We start from the raw sequence: 14,594 nt of genomic DNA, 5'->3' as shown, positions 1-14,594 counted from the left end.
TCCTTACTGCATTACCAAAGCTGCTTCTTCAAACTATGCTCACATACTGCCACAAAACCTTCAAGACCAAGTGCAACATGTCCAAATCTTTTTAGGAATTGGGTAGCCTGAATTTTAAGTCTACATCTATCATTTTGATTAGCTAGAGAGTATAGAAATACAGAAGTATAAAACACAAAGACTGCTCATGCTTCCTTGAAGAACCATTGTACCATCACCTCAGAAGCAAGCATTCCTTACACACACATATTCAGGAATTTCTCACTACGGGCAATCTCATCTATGTTCAGATAAAACAAGAGGTATCAAAATACTACAAGTAGATTTAACTCTTTGCTATCATGGAACAGTGGGCAATTCTAAAGACAGAGTTGCTTTTGGGACAGTTATACCTTCACATAAAAATCAAAGCTATGTGTAGGAGCAATAGTACAGCAAAAATCAGTTCTTCTAAATGCTGTAGCATGTTCTGCCTTGCAGACTTAAACCATAGTTTTAACCTCTTGGCACTGCTTGCCCACAAACTATTAGAACAGCAGGTGCCTCATCAGATACTTTGAGTTACTATTTTTCCCAAAGCACACAGTATTTGAAAAAATTATAGCCTGTGCCCACATTCCAGAAGACTCAACTCACAGAAGCCTGGAATGGAAGATGACAAAAACTGATTTGGTCATGAGTCTGGCCCTCGCTAGGAAAGGTTTCTGCAGTGGTTTCACTTGACTAGTTTAAGTGTGGGGGTCACTGAAGTGATAAAAGCATTTCTTTCCCAAATATAGCGGCTGCAATGCAGTGACTCTCCTATGTGTGAACACTGTGCCTTACTGTCCTTACCGTGCTCTGCTTTCACCTGTTGCATGACACAAAGTCCCCTGAATAGCCAACAAACCATGAAGCAAATAGGTCAGAATGTCTTTTTGAACAGCAGGCAAACAAACTAATTCTGGTTTTCAACATAGAAGATATGACAAAACCACACTCCAAGGCTCCAGGATTTTTGTTCCTGTTCACTCTACCCATACTGAGTTTCATTGATTTGTATGGATCTTTTAAAGACAGAAAAAGGCAAAATTACTGCTTTGGTCTGCTTTGCCCATCTTTTAGGAAAGGAGACAAAAAGATTTAACATTATGGCTACATCTATTGTCTGTGCAAGATGCTTCTTGGCTTGGAAGGTGTTACCATCAAATAAAGCTGCTAGTAGTGTCTTTTCTTGAAGTATTATAAGAGGAATTACAAGGAAATTGTTGCATTCACTTAAGATTCGCCTTGAGATATATCCTTTATTAGAATTACTCTCAGATTATTGCACCACTGAAAGAAATATTGCTTTTGCTCTACACATCTTGCCTTACTCATATCCCGTATCACCAAAGCTACTCAATCACTGTTACTATTCCTGTGTATTACAGAATCACAGAATGTTAGGGGCTGGAAGGAACCTCTAAAGACCATCAAGTCCAACCCCCTTGCCAGCGCAGGATCACCTGGAGCAGATCACACTGGAACGCAGCAGGCAGGTCTTGAATACCTCCAGAGAGGCAGACTCCACAACCCCCCGGCAGCCTGTTCCAGTCTTCTGTCACCCACTTTCTTCTCTGTCCTACCTCTTTCTTTCAAGGAGGAGTACCAATTCTTAGCTTCCTGTGTCTGCAACCAGCAGGAAATAACGCAGGATACCGAGTAAGAAGTCCAGGTGTTTTGGACTGTAGATTCCCTTTTAGTGGCACCTAACAACGAAAAAACCTGATGTCTCTGCTTTTTGCACCAGAAATAGGATGAAGCAGCATCATGGCCAACGAGCTTCAGTATTGCTAAGTCCGCACTGGGAAAGGGAATCGCGGTGTAAAGTGCAGCCAACAAGTTCTTTTGTGGCTTTCTGCAGCCGGGACAGCGCTGGCCTGTGCTGGCAGTCGCCCGCTCGTGGGCGCGAGGGCTGCTGAGGCGGCAGAGCTAAACCAAGCCTCAACGTGCCAACGGGCACTCGCCGAGGAGACCAGCTCCAGTGCAGGTAAACCCGCACTGGCGAAGGGATTTGAGGCAAAAAGAGCCGACAGAAGGTTCTTCTGAGGGCTTTTTAAAACCGGGAAAAGCGGCCGGCCTGAGCCGGAGTCGGGCACCGCATGGGCGGGCGGCTGAGGCGGCGCGAGCGCAGCCGACACCCCCGGCGGCAGAGCTAAGTGCGGCGGCAAGGCACCAACGGTCACTGGCTGAGCGCACCACACCCTCCCCGTCACAGACGAAGCTCCTAGGGAGCGAACAAGCAGCCCGTGGGCGTCACTTAGGTGGGTCAGATTGCCAGTACAAGAGGTAAGTTCAATTGGTGGTGAGTGGTCCCCGCTCCTGACCCAGCGAACTCAGCTAGTAATCATCACTCTCCAGAAAGAGGACCTGGCCGTTGTACCACTCAGCCAAAAGCACTTGCCAGAAGGAACGTGGGAGCTCCCGCACAATCATGCAGCCGTGCAGCTCTCCAGCTCTCTTAGGGGATTCCTTTCTGAGGGGAACAGAGGGCCCCATATGCCAACCAAATTCACCCTACAGGTAAGTCAACTGCCCGCCTGGGGTCTGGGTTAGAGAGATCACCAGGAAACTGCCTGGTCTGGTCTGGCTTTCTGATTGTTACCTGCTACTGGTAATGCAGGTTGGCAGTGATGAGGCTGGGGACAAAAGCCCAGAAGTGATTAATAGGGACTTCAGGCCACTGGGGTGATTGGTTGAAGGATCGGGAGCACAGGTAATCCTCAGTCCCTTCAGTGGCAGAGAAGAATACTGAAGGGTCCTGGAAAACACATGATTAAAGCATGGTTCAGAGGCTGGTGCCAGCAGCAGAATTTTTTTTTGACCACAGTCTGCTTTACAAAGGCACCAGGCCTTCTGGCTCCAGGTGGGGAACACCTATCGCAAAGGGGGAAAAGGATCCTAGGGCAAGAGCTAGCAGGGCTCCTTGAAAGGTCTTTAAACTAGACTCAGAGGAAGATGGGGATGAAATCAGGCTTGCTAGAGAGAATCTGGGGAGTGGCATGCCAGTACACGTGAGCCAGTGTGGTAGTAAGGTCTTGAGGTTGTCCATCTTAGTGGAGGTGGGGCATGATGAACCACGCAGCAGTAAAGATACAAGAGTTGATAGGTTGCTAACTATTGAAGCATCTGAGAACCAGCTGGAGGGAACTGGGATTTCTCCATCCAAGAAGGTGGCAGAACCATTAGCCCAGCTGAAGTGCATCTGTACCAAAGCACACAGTATGGGCAACAAGCAGGAGAAACTGGAGGCCATTATGCAGCAAGAAAACTATGACATAGTAGCTATCATAGATGGGTGGTGGGACGACTCCCATGACTGGAGTGCTGCAATTCGTGGCTACCAGCTTTTCACAAGAGACAGTGGACTGGCCCTCTGTGTGAGGCAGGGATATGAATGTCTGCAACGTGATGGAGGTGACAGGGTTGAGTGTTTGTGGGTAAGAATCAGGGGGAAGGCCAACAAGGCAGATTCCATGGTGGGAGTTTGTTACAGACCACCCAATCAGCATGATGAAATTTATGAAGTACTTGGTCTCATCATCAGATGGGAGAGGTTTCTTGTTCTCATGAAAGACTTCAACTTCCTGGATGTGTGCTAGGAATACAATGCACCAGAGAGGAAACAGTCCCAGAGGTTTTCTGAGTGTGTGGAAGGCAACTTCCTGATGCAGCTGGTGAAGGAGCCAACTAGAGAAGGTACCCTCTTGGGCCTGCTGCTTGTTAACAGGTAAGAACTTGAACAGATGGAGGCTGTCTTGGGCTTAGTGATCATGAATTAATAGAGTTTTTGATTCTTGGAGAAGTAAGGAAGGGGCTTAGCAGAACTGTCACCTTGGACTTCAGTAAGCAAGACTTTGGTCTGTTCAGGAGACTGATTTGCAGTGTTCCTTGGAAGGCCATCCTGAAGGATAAAGGAGTTGAGGAAGGCTGGGCATTTTTCAAGAAGGAGATCTTAAAAGTGCAGGAACAGGCCATCCTCATGTCCCAAAAGATGTGATAGTGGGGAAGAAGGCCACCCTGGCTGAATGGAGAGCTTTGGCTGGAACTTGGGAATGAAAGGATGGTTTCTGGCCTTTGGAAGAGGGGAGATGGGCCACTCAGAAGGACTGCAATGGTGCAGTGAAGCTATGCTGGGAGAAAATCAGAGGGGGCAAAGCCCAACCAGAATTCAACCTAGCTATTGCTGCAAGAGATAAAATATGCTTCTATAAATACATTAACAACAGAAGGACTAGGGAGAATCTTCATCCTTTATTGGATGCAGGGGGAAACAGTGACTAAGGATGAGGAAAAGGCTGAGGTACTTAATCCTGCTTTTGCCTCAGTCCTGAATAGTGAAAACTAGTCCCAGGCTGGAAGACAGGGAGGGAAACAGGAGACCTCCATAATCGAAGAGGAAACGGTGAGTGACCTGCTGAACCACCTAGACAAGTCTGTGGGGCCAGATGGGTTACACCCAAGAGTGCTGAAGGAGTTGGTGGATGTGCTTACCAAGCCACTCTTCATGATTTATCAGCAGTCCTGACTAGGGAGGTCCCAGTGGACCAGAGACTAGCAAATGTGACACTCATCATCAAGAAGGGCTGGAAGGAAGACCTTGGGAATTACAGACCCATCAGTCTGACCTCACTGCCAGGAAAGGTCATGGAACAAATCATCTTGAATGCCATAACATATTTACAGAGCAATTAGGTGATCAGGCCTGGGTTCCTGAAGGGCAGGTTCTGCTTAATGGTCATCTCCTTCTATGACAAGGTGACCCATTTGGTGGATGAGGGAAAGGCTGTGGATGTTGTGTACTGGGATTCAGTAAAGCCTTTGATACTGTCCTCCATAGAATCCTCATGAAAGAAACTGTCTGCCTAGGCCTGGACAGGTACACACTGTGTTGGATCAAACACTGGTTGGATGGCTATGCCCAAAGAGTGGTAGTGAATGGCGTTAAATCCATTTGGCAGCCAGTCACTAGTGGTGTTCCAAGGGCTCAGTGCTGGGGCACTCCTGTTTATCAATAATCTTGAAAAGACCTTAGAATCATAGAACTGTTGAGGCTGGAAGGGACCTTATCACAGGATGTTAGGAGTTGGAAGGGACCTCTGGAGACCCACGAGTCCAACCTCCGTCCCAGAGTGGGACCATATAATCTAGTGCAGGACACACAGGAACACATCCAGGTGGGTCTTGAAAGTCTCCAGAGAAGGAGACATCCAGACATTTTTTAAATACATCCAGGGATGGTGATGCCACCACCTCCCTGGGCAGACTGTTCCAATGACTGATAACCCTTTCTGTGAAGCCATTTTTCCTAATATCCAACCCGAACCCTCCCTGGCACAACTTGAGGCCACTTCCCCTTGACCTCTCACTTGTTACATGTGACAAGAGACTGACCCTCATGTCTCTGTGATTGCTACTATGTCACAGTTGCCTCGCAGCACAATGGCTTCTAGTTCCTCCTGCTTGTTACCTGTGCTGCACGCAGTGGTATAAATGCACTTCGTCTGAGCTAATGGTCCTACCAGCTTTTTAGGGAAAGTGGCCCTAGTTCCTACCAGGTTCTTCATGGATGCTTCCATAGTGACCACTCTATTGATTCCTGCATCTTTAGTGACACCTGGATTGCTATCCCTCACACCACTGAGGTGGGCCAACTCCAAAACCTCACTAGCACACTGTCCCACTGGCTTCTCTGTAGCAATGCTGGTTTCATCCCCGTGCTGTTTCAAGCCTTGTAGATGAACCTTGCTAGCTCTTGCCCCAGGATTCTTTTTCCCCCTTTGAGATAGGCATAGGCCCTTTCTACCTGTTGCCTGGTGTCTTGCAAAGTAATCCATGGTCAAAGAAGCCAAAGTCCTGCTGGTGACACCAATCACAAAGCCAGACATTGATTTGCTGGCTCTTCCTGGTTCTGTCTTCCTCATTCCCACACAACTTGAGGCAACTGGTGAAGGGATCAGGAGCACAAGTCCATGAAGTCCCTCTTCATTGCCCTAGGACTTTTTGCAGCTACCTCATCACTTCCTGCCTGAAAGATCAATAGTGCACTTTTGCTGCAGCAGAAATGGCTCTTAGAGCATGGCTCAAACCCTTATTTTATGCAACATGTTCGTTCTCACACCTCTTTACCAGGACTCATTTCGCAAGGCAATGCAGAAGCTGACCCATTAGCTGGCACAGTGATTGTGCTGGATTGATTTGCACAAGCTTGTTTATCCCATTAATTTTACCATCAAAATGCAAAGGCTCTACAACGTGCTTTTCAACTGACACTTGAAAAGCAAAGCAAATAATCCAGTCTTGTCCTGACTGTCAACATATTTTACCAGCACCTTCAGGTGGGATTAATCCTAGAGGGCTGAATGTCCTGGAAATATGGCGAACAGATGTTACTCATATACCTGAGTTTGGCAAGATACATTATGTTTACGTTTCAATTGATACTTTTTCTACCTGTATTTTTGCATCTGCCCACGCAGGTGAAAAAGCTAAAGGTGTATGCAAACAGCTTTTGATGGCCTTTGCAACATTAGGGGTACCAAAAACAATCAAAATGGATAATGGGCCAGGATAGGTTGCTGGTAAAACAAATAGCTTTTTTCAGCAATGGGGCATTTAACATCCTATGGGCATTCCACACTCACCCACAGGCCAAGCAGTAATTGAATATGCTCATGGCACTTCGAAAATTATGTTGCAAAAACAAAAAAGGGGAAGTGGGGGTATGTCCCCTCAGGAAAGCGTAGCAAAAGCATGTTACATTCTCAATTTTTAAAATCATTGGACAGATGTTGGATCCCCAATTCAAAAACATTTCGGTTATAGTAATCTGCAGCCAGTAAAAGTAAAAGCTCAAGTAATGATAAAAGACTTAAATTCAGGCCAATGGGAAAGGCCTTATTCTATCATAACTTGGGGTAGAGGCTATGCTTGTGTTTCCATAGGAACTGGCCCACAATGAGTGTGGCCATTCCTATCTCCACCTTTATCACCTTGATCACGGCAGCCACAGTGATATGGGTCCTACCACAACCTAAGACCAGCATATGGATCATCTTGGCCAATAAGACAGCACAAGATACCCTCTCTCAATGGCGTCACCAGGGAATCCCATTTCAACGTGTCCTGTAGGAATACCTGTTGATGACTGGCCAGTACTAGTTGGGCAAAAAGCTCTAGTTATCGATCCTAAAAATCACGTTGAATCATGGGACAGGTGAACACCGTATCTGAGGGTTAGTGGATTAGAACCACAGGAAATTAATTTGTTAGGAGTGGTTAAAATGAATGCTAGCTTAGATGCTTATAGAAATAGTAGTACTTGGTGTAATTATACTGCTGGAAATTTGTCAAGGTCCAATAATAGTCCAATGAGCCTACCCCCCAGATTCTTTTTCATTTGTGGGGATAGAGTATGATCTGGCATCTCCTTGCACATGAAGGAGGACCCTGTGGTTTAGGAAGGTTGACAATATTAACACCCAATATATCAATGATTGCAACTCATAAGCTTAGACAGCATAAGCAAAGTGCTCATGGCTATCAACCTGATTGTAAAGATAATACAGACTTTTGGGGTCCTGATAAGATAATAGTGGCATCAGTGTTGAAACTTGGGGTTGCAGTTGCTCAAGCACTAGCAATCCTCAGTCAGTCGGGGTGTTGGTTATCTAAACAAAATAATGCCACTTCTCTTACCTTAAGTGGACTACTACTGGACGTTCATTTGGTTAGGCATGCAATGCTGCAGAATAGGGAAGCTATAGATTTTTTTTTTTGTTGTTAGCACAAGCCCATGGGTGTCAGGATTTTGATGGCTTGTGTTGTATGATCTTTCTGATCATTCTCAATCTACACATAAAAGTATGCAGAACTTACAGGATGGAGTTAAGAAACTCAGACAAGGTGATGGATTTGATCTCTTTGGTAATCTCTTTGGAGAACTGCAAGGATGGATTTTACAGTTGGTAAAATTTGGTTTGGGATGTTTGTTTATTTTTATTTGTATTGCAATCTGTGTTCTCTGTTGCAGTGTTTACAGGCAATGGTTAATTGTGCTTTGAAACAGGCTTTTTTACATATATGAAGAAGGGTTGCAAGAAGCCAAATCAATGACTTCGATAGATGGAGATCGACCCTGGAACAAAGACACAATCACGCTTGTTGGAATGAAGTCCTGGGAACAGTAAAAAAGAGATTAAGAACAAAGAACAGGGACAGGATAAGAACATCTGGTGTGGACTTTTGTGTTTAAGACAAGGAACTGTGTAGCTAAGTGGAAAACTACTGCTTGTGAAACAAGCTTTCTTTCAGGCTGCTGTGTCAGCTGCTTTGACAATATGTAAGCACAGCTGTCTGTCAATAAAGGGTCTTCAAACCGCAACTCGGAGTCCGTCCCTCAATATGCCACACGCTGTACTGTAGCAGGAAGCCTAGGTTGAGAGCAGTCTCAGTAAGTTTGCAGACAACACCATGTTAAGCGGGAGTATTGATCTGATGGAAAGTAGGGAGGCTCTTCAGAAGGACCTGAACAGGCTGGATCAATGGGCTGAGGCCAGTCTTACGGGCTTCAACAAGGCCAAGTGCCAAGTCCTGCATTTGGGCCACAGCAACCCCATGCAGTGCTACAGGAATGGGGCTTTGTAGCTGGAAGCTCCTCATCAGAAAGAGACTTCAGGGTGTTGATTGACAGCCTGCTCAATATGAGCTAGCAGTGTGCCCAGGTGGCCAAGAAGGCCAATGGCATCCTGGCCTGCATCAGGAATAGTGTGGCCAGCAGGACTAGAGAGGTGATTGTCCCATTGTACTCAACACTGTTGAGGTGGCACCTTGAGTGCTGTGTTCGGTTTTGGGGGCACTATAAGAGAGGCATTGAGGTACTGGAGCGGTTCCAGAGAAGGACAACAAAGCTGGTGAAGGGTCTTGAGAATAACTTAGGAGGAGCAGCTGAGGTAGCTGGGGTTGCTTAGGCTGAAGAAAAGGAGGCTGAGGGGAGGAGACCAAGTCGCTCTCTACAAGTACCTGAAAAGAGGTTGTAAAAGAGGTGGGCCTTAGTCTCTTCTCGCAAGTCACAACTGGTAGGACAAGAGGAAGTGGCATCAAGTTACACCAGGGGAGGTTTAGGTTTAGACATTAGGAAAGAATTCTATACTGAAAGGGTTCTCAAAGACTGGAACAGGCTACCCAGGGAATTGGTTGAGTTGTCATCCCTGGATGTATTTAAAAGCCATCTAGATACAGTGCTCAGGGATGTGGTGTAGTAGTGGCTCTGGTAAGGTTAGATAATGGTTAGACTTGATCTTGGAGGTCTTTTCCAACCATGGTGATTCTTTTTGTACCAGCTTTTTCTGATACAAAAAGGTGAAAAACTACTACAAAGAAGAATTAACCTCTTTTTCAGATGAGGACCTTCAGACAGCTTAGCATCTGCTTCACAAAATGACAGCATCTTCTTCACAAGAAGATTACAAACTAGAGCATTGTATGATGAATGGAGAAAGCTGCAACACGTTGGTAGCAAAGTGAAAGGCAGGATCAGGCTGCACAGGAAGGACTTTTCCAGGAGATGCCTTTAGATACGTGTAGGGACTGGTCAGAAAGTAGCTATGTGTGGGATGTGAGGCAGGGATGAAGAAGGTCACACCTTGAACAGATGTAACTGAAAGCTGACTTCTGAGCTGGTCAGGGCATTCTGGCCTCGTCTGGGCTGTGACACAGTTGGTGTGACAGCCTGGACTGTGCCTTGCTGGGTGTGGAGATGCCTGCCTCATGGCTGCATATCCAGTTTAAGTGACACCCCAAAATGTTTACAACCCACAGCACTGAGAAAGGCTTTTTGCCAGGAAAAGTGGCGTCTAGGATAACTTCCAAGCCAGCGTGTCGTAGTGAGAGCATGGGTGGTGTTTCATCTAAAGGATTAGAAGCATCTAAACTAAAACCTCTAAAATTAAATGAGAAGCATTCTTTGGGTTTTGAACGTTGTAGGGTGGGGTTTGGTTTTGTTTGTTTTTTTTTTCCCCCTACTTACAAGCAGTTTGGGTAAGTATTTAAATCCCAATGTGCTAGACCAAAAAAGATGACAGCAGATTTAAATGCTCCAGACTTTACGAAATAGAGCCTTCTTCTAATATCTCTGGAAATGTATAACTTCTACTGACTTCTAACAGGTTTTGTACTGGTATTGTAAAGACTTCTAGACTTTGAATTAATGTGGCTTTAAGACATAAGCATAATTGTATTGAAATTCACAGGCAACTTTGGCATTTATGTCATTTGTGGAGTTCTTTCTCTTAGTTATTGAGGAGGGAAGCAGCAAAATAAAAGCTGCAGTTAAAGACTGACACATATGTAATAGATGTCAAGTATGTGTTGCATTGCCAGTGTAATACAATGGTGTTTGTAAAACAATGGCCTTTTGCATAAAGAATACATTACCAACTCAACAAATTAATTATCCTGAACAAGAAATTATTATTATGTGTGGGCAGCTGTTTCAAGAGAATTTGCACTGTTCTGTGCTTGGCAGGATCCAAACTCTTTAAATGTTTCCCTTTTCCACAACAGTTAATCCCAGAGTGACTCAACCAGACAGTGATACCACATGCAACACAGGCAAGGACTCATGGCATCTCCCTGCAGCCTGCATGCCTTGATGTCTGCAGTGAGTGCCTGTTGCTGTGACTTATCTTTCTACTGCTAAGCATTTGTGATTAGTTTTCAGTTTCATTTGCTAGGTAACCATCAAATGTATCCAACAGAGAGGGCCAGCCCACAGTGAAATCAAGCCAGGTCTTTGAAGACCTGCAATTCAGGACTGTATTCCCAGTTCCTAGTGTTAACATAATTTAATACCTGGACATAAAACTATATGGAATGTCAATTTACCATTGTGAAAAGAAGAACACTTACCTTTATCAAAAATTTCTTTCAACACTCCTCGTTTTATAAGCTCCTCTCTGCTTTGCCTCATTGATATTTTTCTTTCCAAAGCTGCAAGCAAAGGAGAAAGGTCAAAAAAATTAGATAAGAAGGAAAAGAATTGTTTTTAAAGGCTATATGACATTTTTAAAATGCTTTTTCTCCTCTTCAGTCAGTGGCAAATTAGCATCTCAAAATAAAGGGTACTGGCAGTCCAGAGGATCTTGCCTGCTGCTGTAGTGCAGCTGTTACTGACAGCAGTGGTCATAGACTGATTTCAGAGCATATCTGCACTCCCATTGCTTAATTTTGACACATGACCCAAGCATTTCTGTGGAGAAGTAGAGACAACAAAGGGAGAAAAATGCAATTAATGCAGAAGCTAAAGAGGGAAAGGTAAGAAAGGAGTCAACATAAAGGATCACACCAATAAAATCTGTGGCCATGGACTGTCCCCAGGCCATGGGAAGAGGACTGGCACTTTTGCTACCCTGTGCAACCAAGGCTTGTTTGCCACTAATTACAGTGAGAGCAGATCAAGTTGTTTGGGACAGTGCAAAAAAAAAAAAAAAAAAAAAAAAAAAAAAAGAAAGAGCTCTCTAACAGAGCCTTCTCCTTGGAGGGGTGTTATCCCCAACAAAGGGAAAATCCGTGAGAGCCACTGTGATTTAAACCAGGTTTGAACAGCCCAAGTCTTGTATTGCCTGCTTGGAGACTGTGGTCACTGGGGTGGCAAAATGACAGATAGATATTTCATGTTTGTTTAGTTCAGCAGTAATTAAAACAATGTCCAATTAACTAGAACACCACAAAGGACATACATTCAGGCAAAGAGCTGAAAGCCAGCAAGCAAAGGGCATGAGAAATGATGTGCAGGAGTGGCTGCGACTGTGCATGCTCTGTGAGAAACAAGCCCGTGCCTGCCAAAAGAGAGGCACAGTCAAGGGCGAATTGCTTCTGCCATATGTTCCCCTATCAGACCCTGCACAGATGCAGGCACACACAAATGAACTGTGACTCCACAACTCTGGTCTGCCCAAGGCAGATTTAAAGCAAAAGAGTCTCGAAACCCTGTTTCCATCCCTGAGAACATGAGGGTGTAAGCTTTTATGGAGCTGGTGCATGTTGGCTGTTCCTGCAGGGGCACATCCGCTTGGTAAATCAGCTTACACTGAGCACTGTACTTGTTGCAGCTTACTTGCTGTCAGATACACACGCCTTTTAGATATTGGTAAGCATTAAGAAGATCCCCTCTCAGTCTTCTCCAGGCTAAAGAACCTTATCAGAAAGATGCTCCAGTCCCCTCATCATTTTTGTAGCCTCTGCTGGAATCTCTCCAGTAGTTCCTTGATTCCCTTGAACTGGGAAGCCTGGAACTGGACACAATACTCCAGATATGGCTTCACTAGAGCAGAGGGGAAAGAGAAGCTCCCTCAACCAGCTGGTCACACTTCTTAATGCAACCCAGGATACCTATATATATACGCAGGGTTTTCAGGTACGTACTTTTAGTTGTAATCTGCTTCTGCTCAAGAATGAAAAAAAACCCCACAAACCTCCAGTATGAAGCTCAGACTAAAACAATTTTTGTGAGTTTCTAAATCCTTTCTAAGTAGGTACAGGACTTAAAGTATTAATTATTTTCCTACTAAGCCAGTTTAATTAATAAGATATTTAGAGGAAGGGCATGCTGGGCTAAGAGCAGCACTGATAATAACAGATGTTACACTACAACGATGGAACATGCTGCCTTCCTCTAACACAAATCTTCCTCCCAGACTAGTCTCATACATTTAAGTACATAAACTGCTACACTACTGCTGGATCAGATGGAAAAAAAATTGCAAGCACTTAGATGCAGAATTTATTAGGACCTAGCAGCCTGAACAATGAATGTTTTATTCAGTCAGTATTTCTCTGGCAAACACTGACAGTTCTTTTATGAAGGATTTTCTTTTTTAAGCACAAAGCTGATACAAAATAAATTCATTCACTCTCTACTGAGAAGGGGTCCATTCACAACAGAGAACAAAGAAAAATCTCTGAATCAATCCCTGATCCATGGCAGCCTTGTAAATTCTGTGATGTGGAAAAATTAAATATAATTAATATTTAACAAAAGATGTACTACTTCAATAGTGATTTTCTTTGGTGATTAACCTAATTTTTTTTCATTTGTAAAATCTTCCAGGAGATTAGAAATAAGCATTAAGCCCTCTTTATGGCAACTGCATATGCCAGAAACTCGTTATGTTAACGAATTCATCCATTTTCCAAGAATCACTCAGTTACCAGTTTATAGAAATGAGCGTATTTTATTATAGAAGTGTACAGATTTTGCCAATGTGCTCTGCTGTGTGCTGTTTCTTTTAAGCTCCGATGAAGAAACAGTGGGAAGCATTTCTATTAATGTCTGTGACCTGGTGTTTTTGAACTCATCCCTCAGGAGCAGCACCCCTTCTGCTGTTCAAGTAGAGCTTTTCTCTGCAGCAGACCCATTAAGATCAGTAAAGCCTTGGGCAGGGTCATGAGGATTTCCTGCCCCACCACTCTAGAAATCAATCACAGTTTTGTCTTTATTCCTTCAATAAGCTGTTGTGTACCGTGGTGGAAACAGTATCATTATCAGTAAAGAGGTAGAAAAGTGAGTGTTTCAACAGACAAGTTGAAACAACTTGGCTCATCACCTGCTAGATCAGTAGCAAAGTAACTGTTCTGCAGCCAGTGGCCAACACCATCAGTTAGAAGGAAATGATCCTTCTATACTTAAAATGTGTTTATCTGTTATTAAGGCAAAGTGACAAGAAAAAGAGGGCAATGCCCCACCACTCTATTAATTTTACTTCCAGTCCTGCAAGTAGAACTGAATTTATTTTACGTTATGACTATTTAAAACATAAGGAAGATGATATCAGGGCATCTTGCTTCCACTCAAATTCAGATCGCCTCAAGACACAATTCCATCTCCAGTCAGAAGCACTGGACAAGGGGCACAGAAAATCTTCATGTGTGGCAGGCACAGTAAAAATATATATTCCTTTGGGAATGTGGGATCCAACCTAAAACCTGTAGTTACTAATCAGAAAGTTTCAGGTTTAACAGTTGTCACTCCTGGTGATTACAGATAAAAGTTGAATTCTTCCTTCCTTATTGATGGTGGGAGAAAGTAAAACTGAGGAAGAAGCTGAAATCAGCCTTAAAATGCTATATTAACAGTGATCATTACTACATGGGAGGAAAATTGATACAAAGTCAAATCTGTAAATAGAATTGAGGGAGTAATCAAATACTGCAAACCATGTTAAGCAAAAAAGAGCACAATACAATAACACAACCCAGAAACACAGAATACAATCAAGAATTCAGCAAACACAAGAAAAGGCACAGAAATTAAATCTGACCAACTATGCCATAATTAACAGAAGCAAAATAACTAGAGAAATCAGAAATCTAATACAAGAGCAGATGGACTGATTTTTTTTTATATAGAAAGATTAAAAAAAAAATCAATAAAAGAAGTTGCCTTGCTAGGAAAAAACCTAAATTTCAAGCTAGATCCAAAGAAATCTAACGTAATGGATTTCACAGGCCAAGCAGTGCAAGCCTGGCAGAAGATGAATACATGAAAACAGGAGATAAGAAATCTTGATAAACTC

General features: G+C 43.8%; 1 protein-coding gene across 1 annotated transcript in view; it reads right to left on the bottom strand.

The window, feature by feature from the left end:
* The window catches only part of PHACTR1 (phosphatase and actin regulator 1), a 326,072-nt gene that overhangs the window by 67,972 nt on the left and 243,506 nt on the right, over positions 1–14,594 (bottom strand). The window contains exon 5 of the mRNA XM_054381958.1: positions 10,930–11,010. Within this exon, the coding sequence (XP_054237933.1) occupies positions 10,930–11,010 (81 nt within the window). The remainder of the gene's footprint in view (positions 1–10,929; positions 11,011–14,594) is intronic.

This window comes from Indicator indicator, chromosome 6, assembly GCF_027791375.1.
Source record: "Indicator indicator isolate 239-I01 chromosome 6, UM_Iind_1.1, whole genome shotgun sequence".
Classification (NCBI taxonomy): Eukaryota; Metazoa; Chordata; class Aves; order Piciformes; family Indicatoridae; genus Indicator; species Indicator indicator.
Note: the sequence above shows the minus strand (reverse complement) of the source record. Positions and strands in the feature narration are given on the sequence as shown.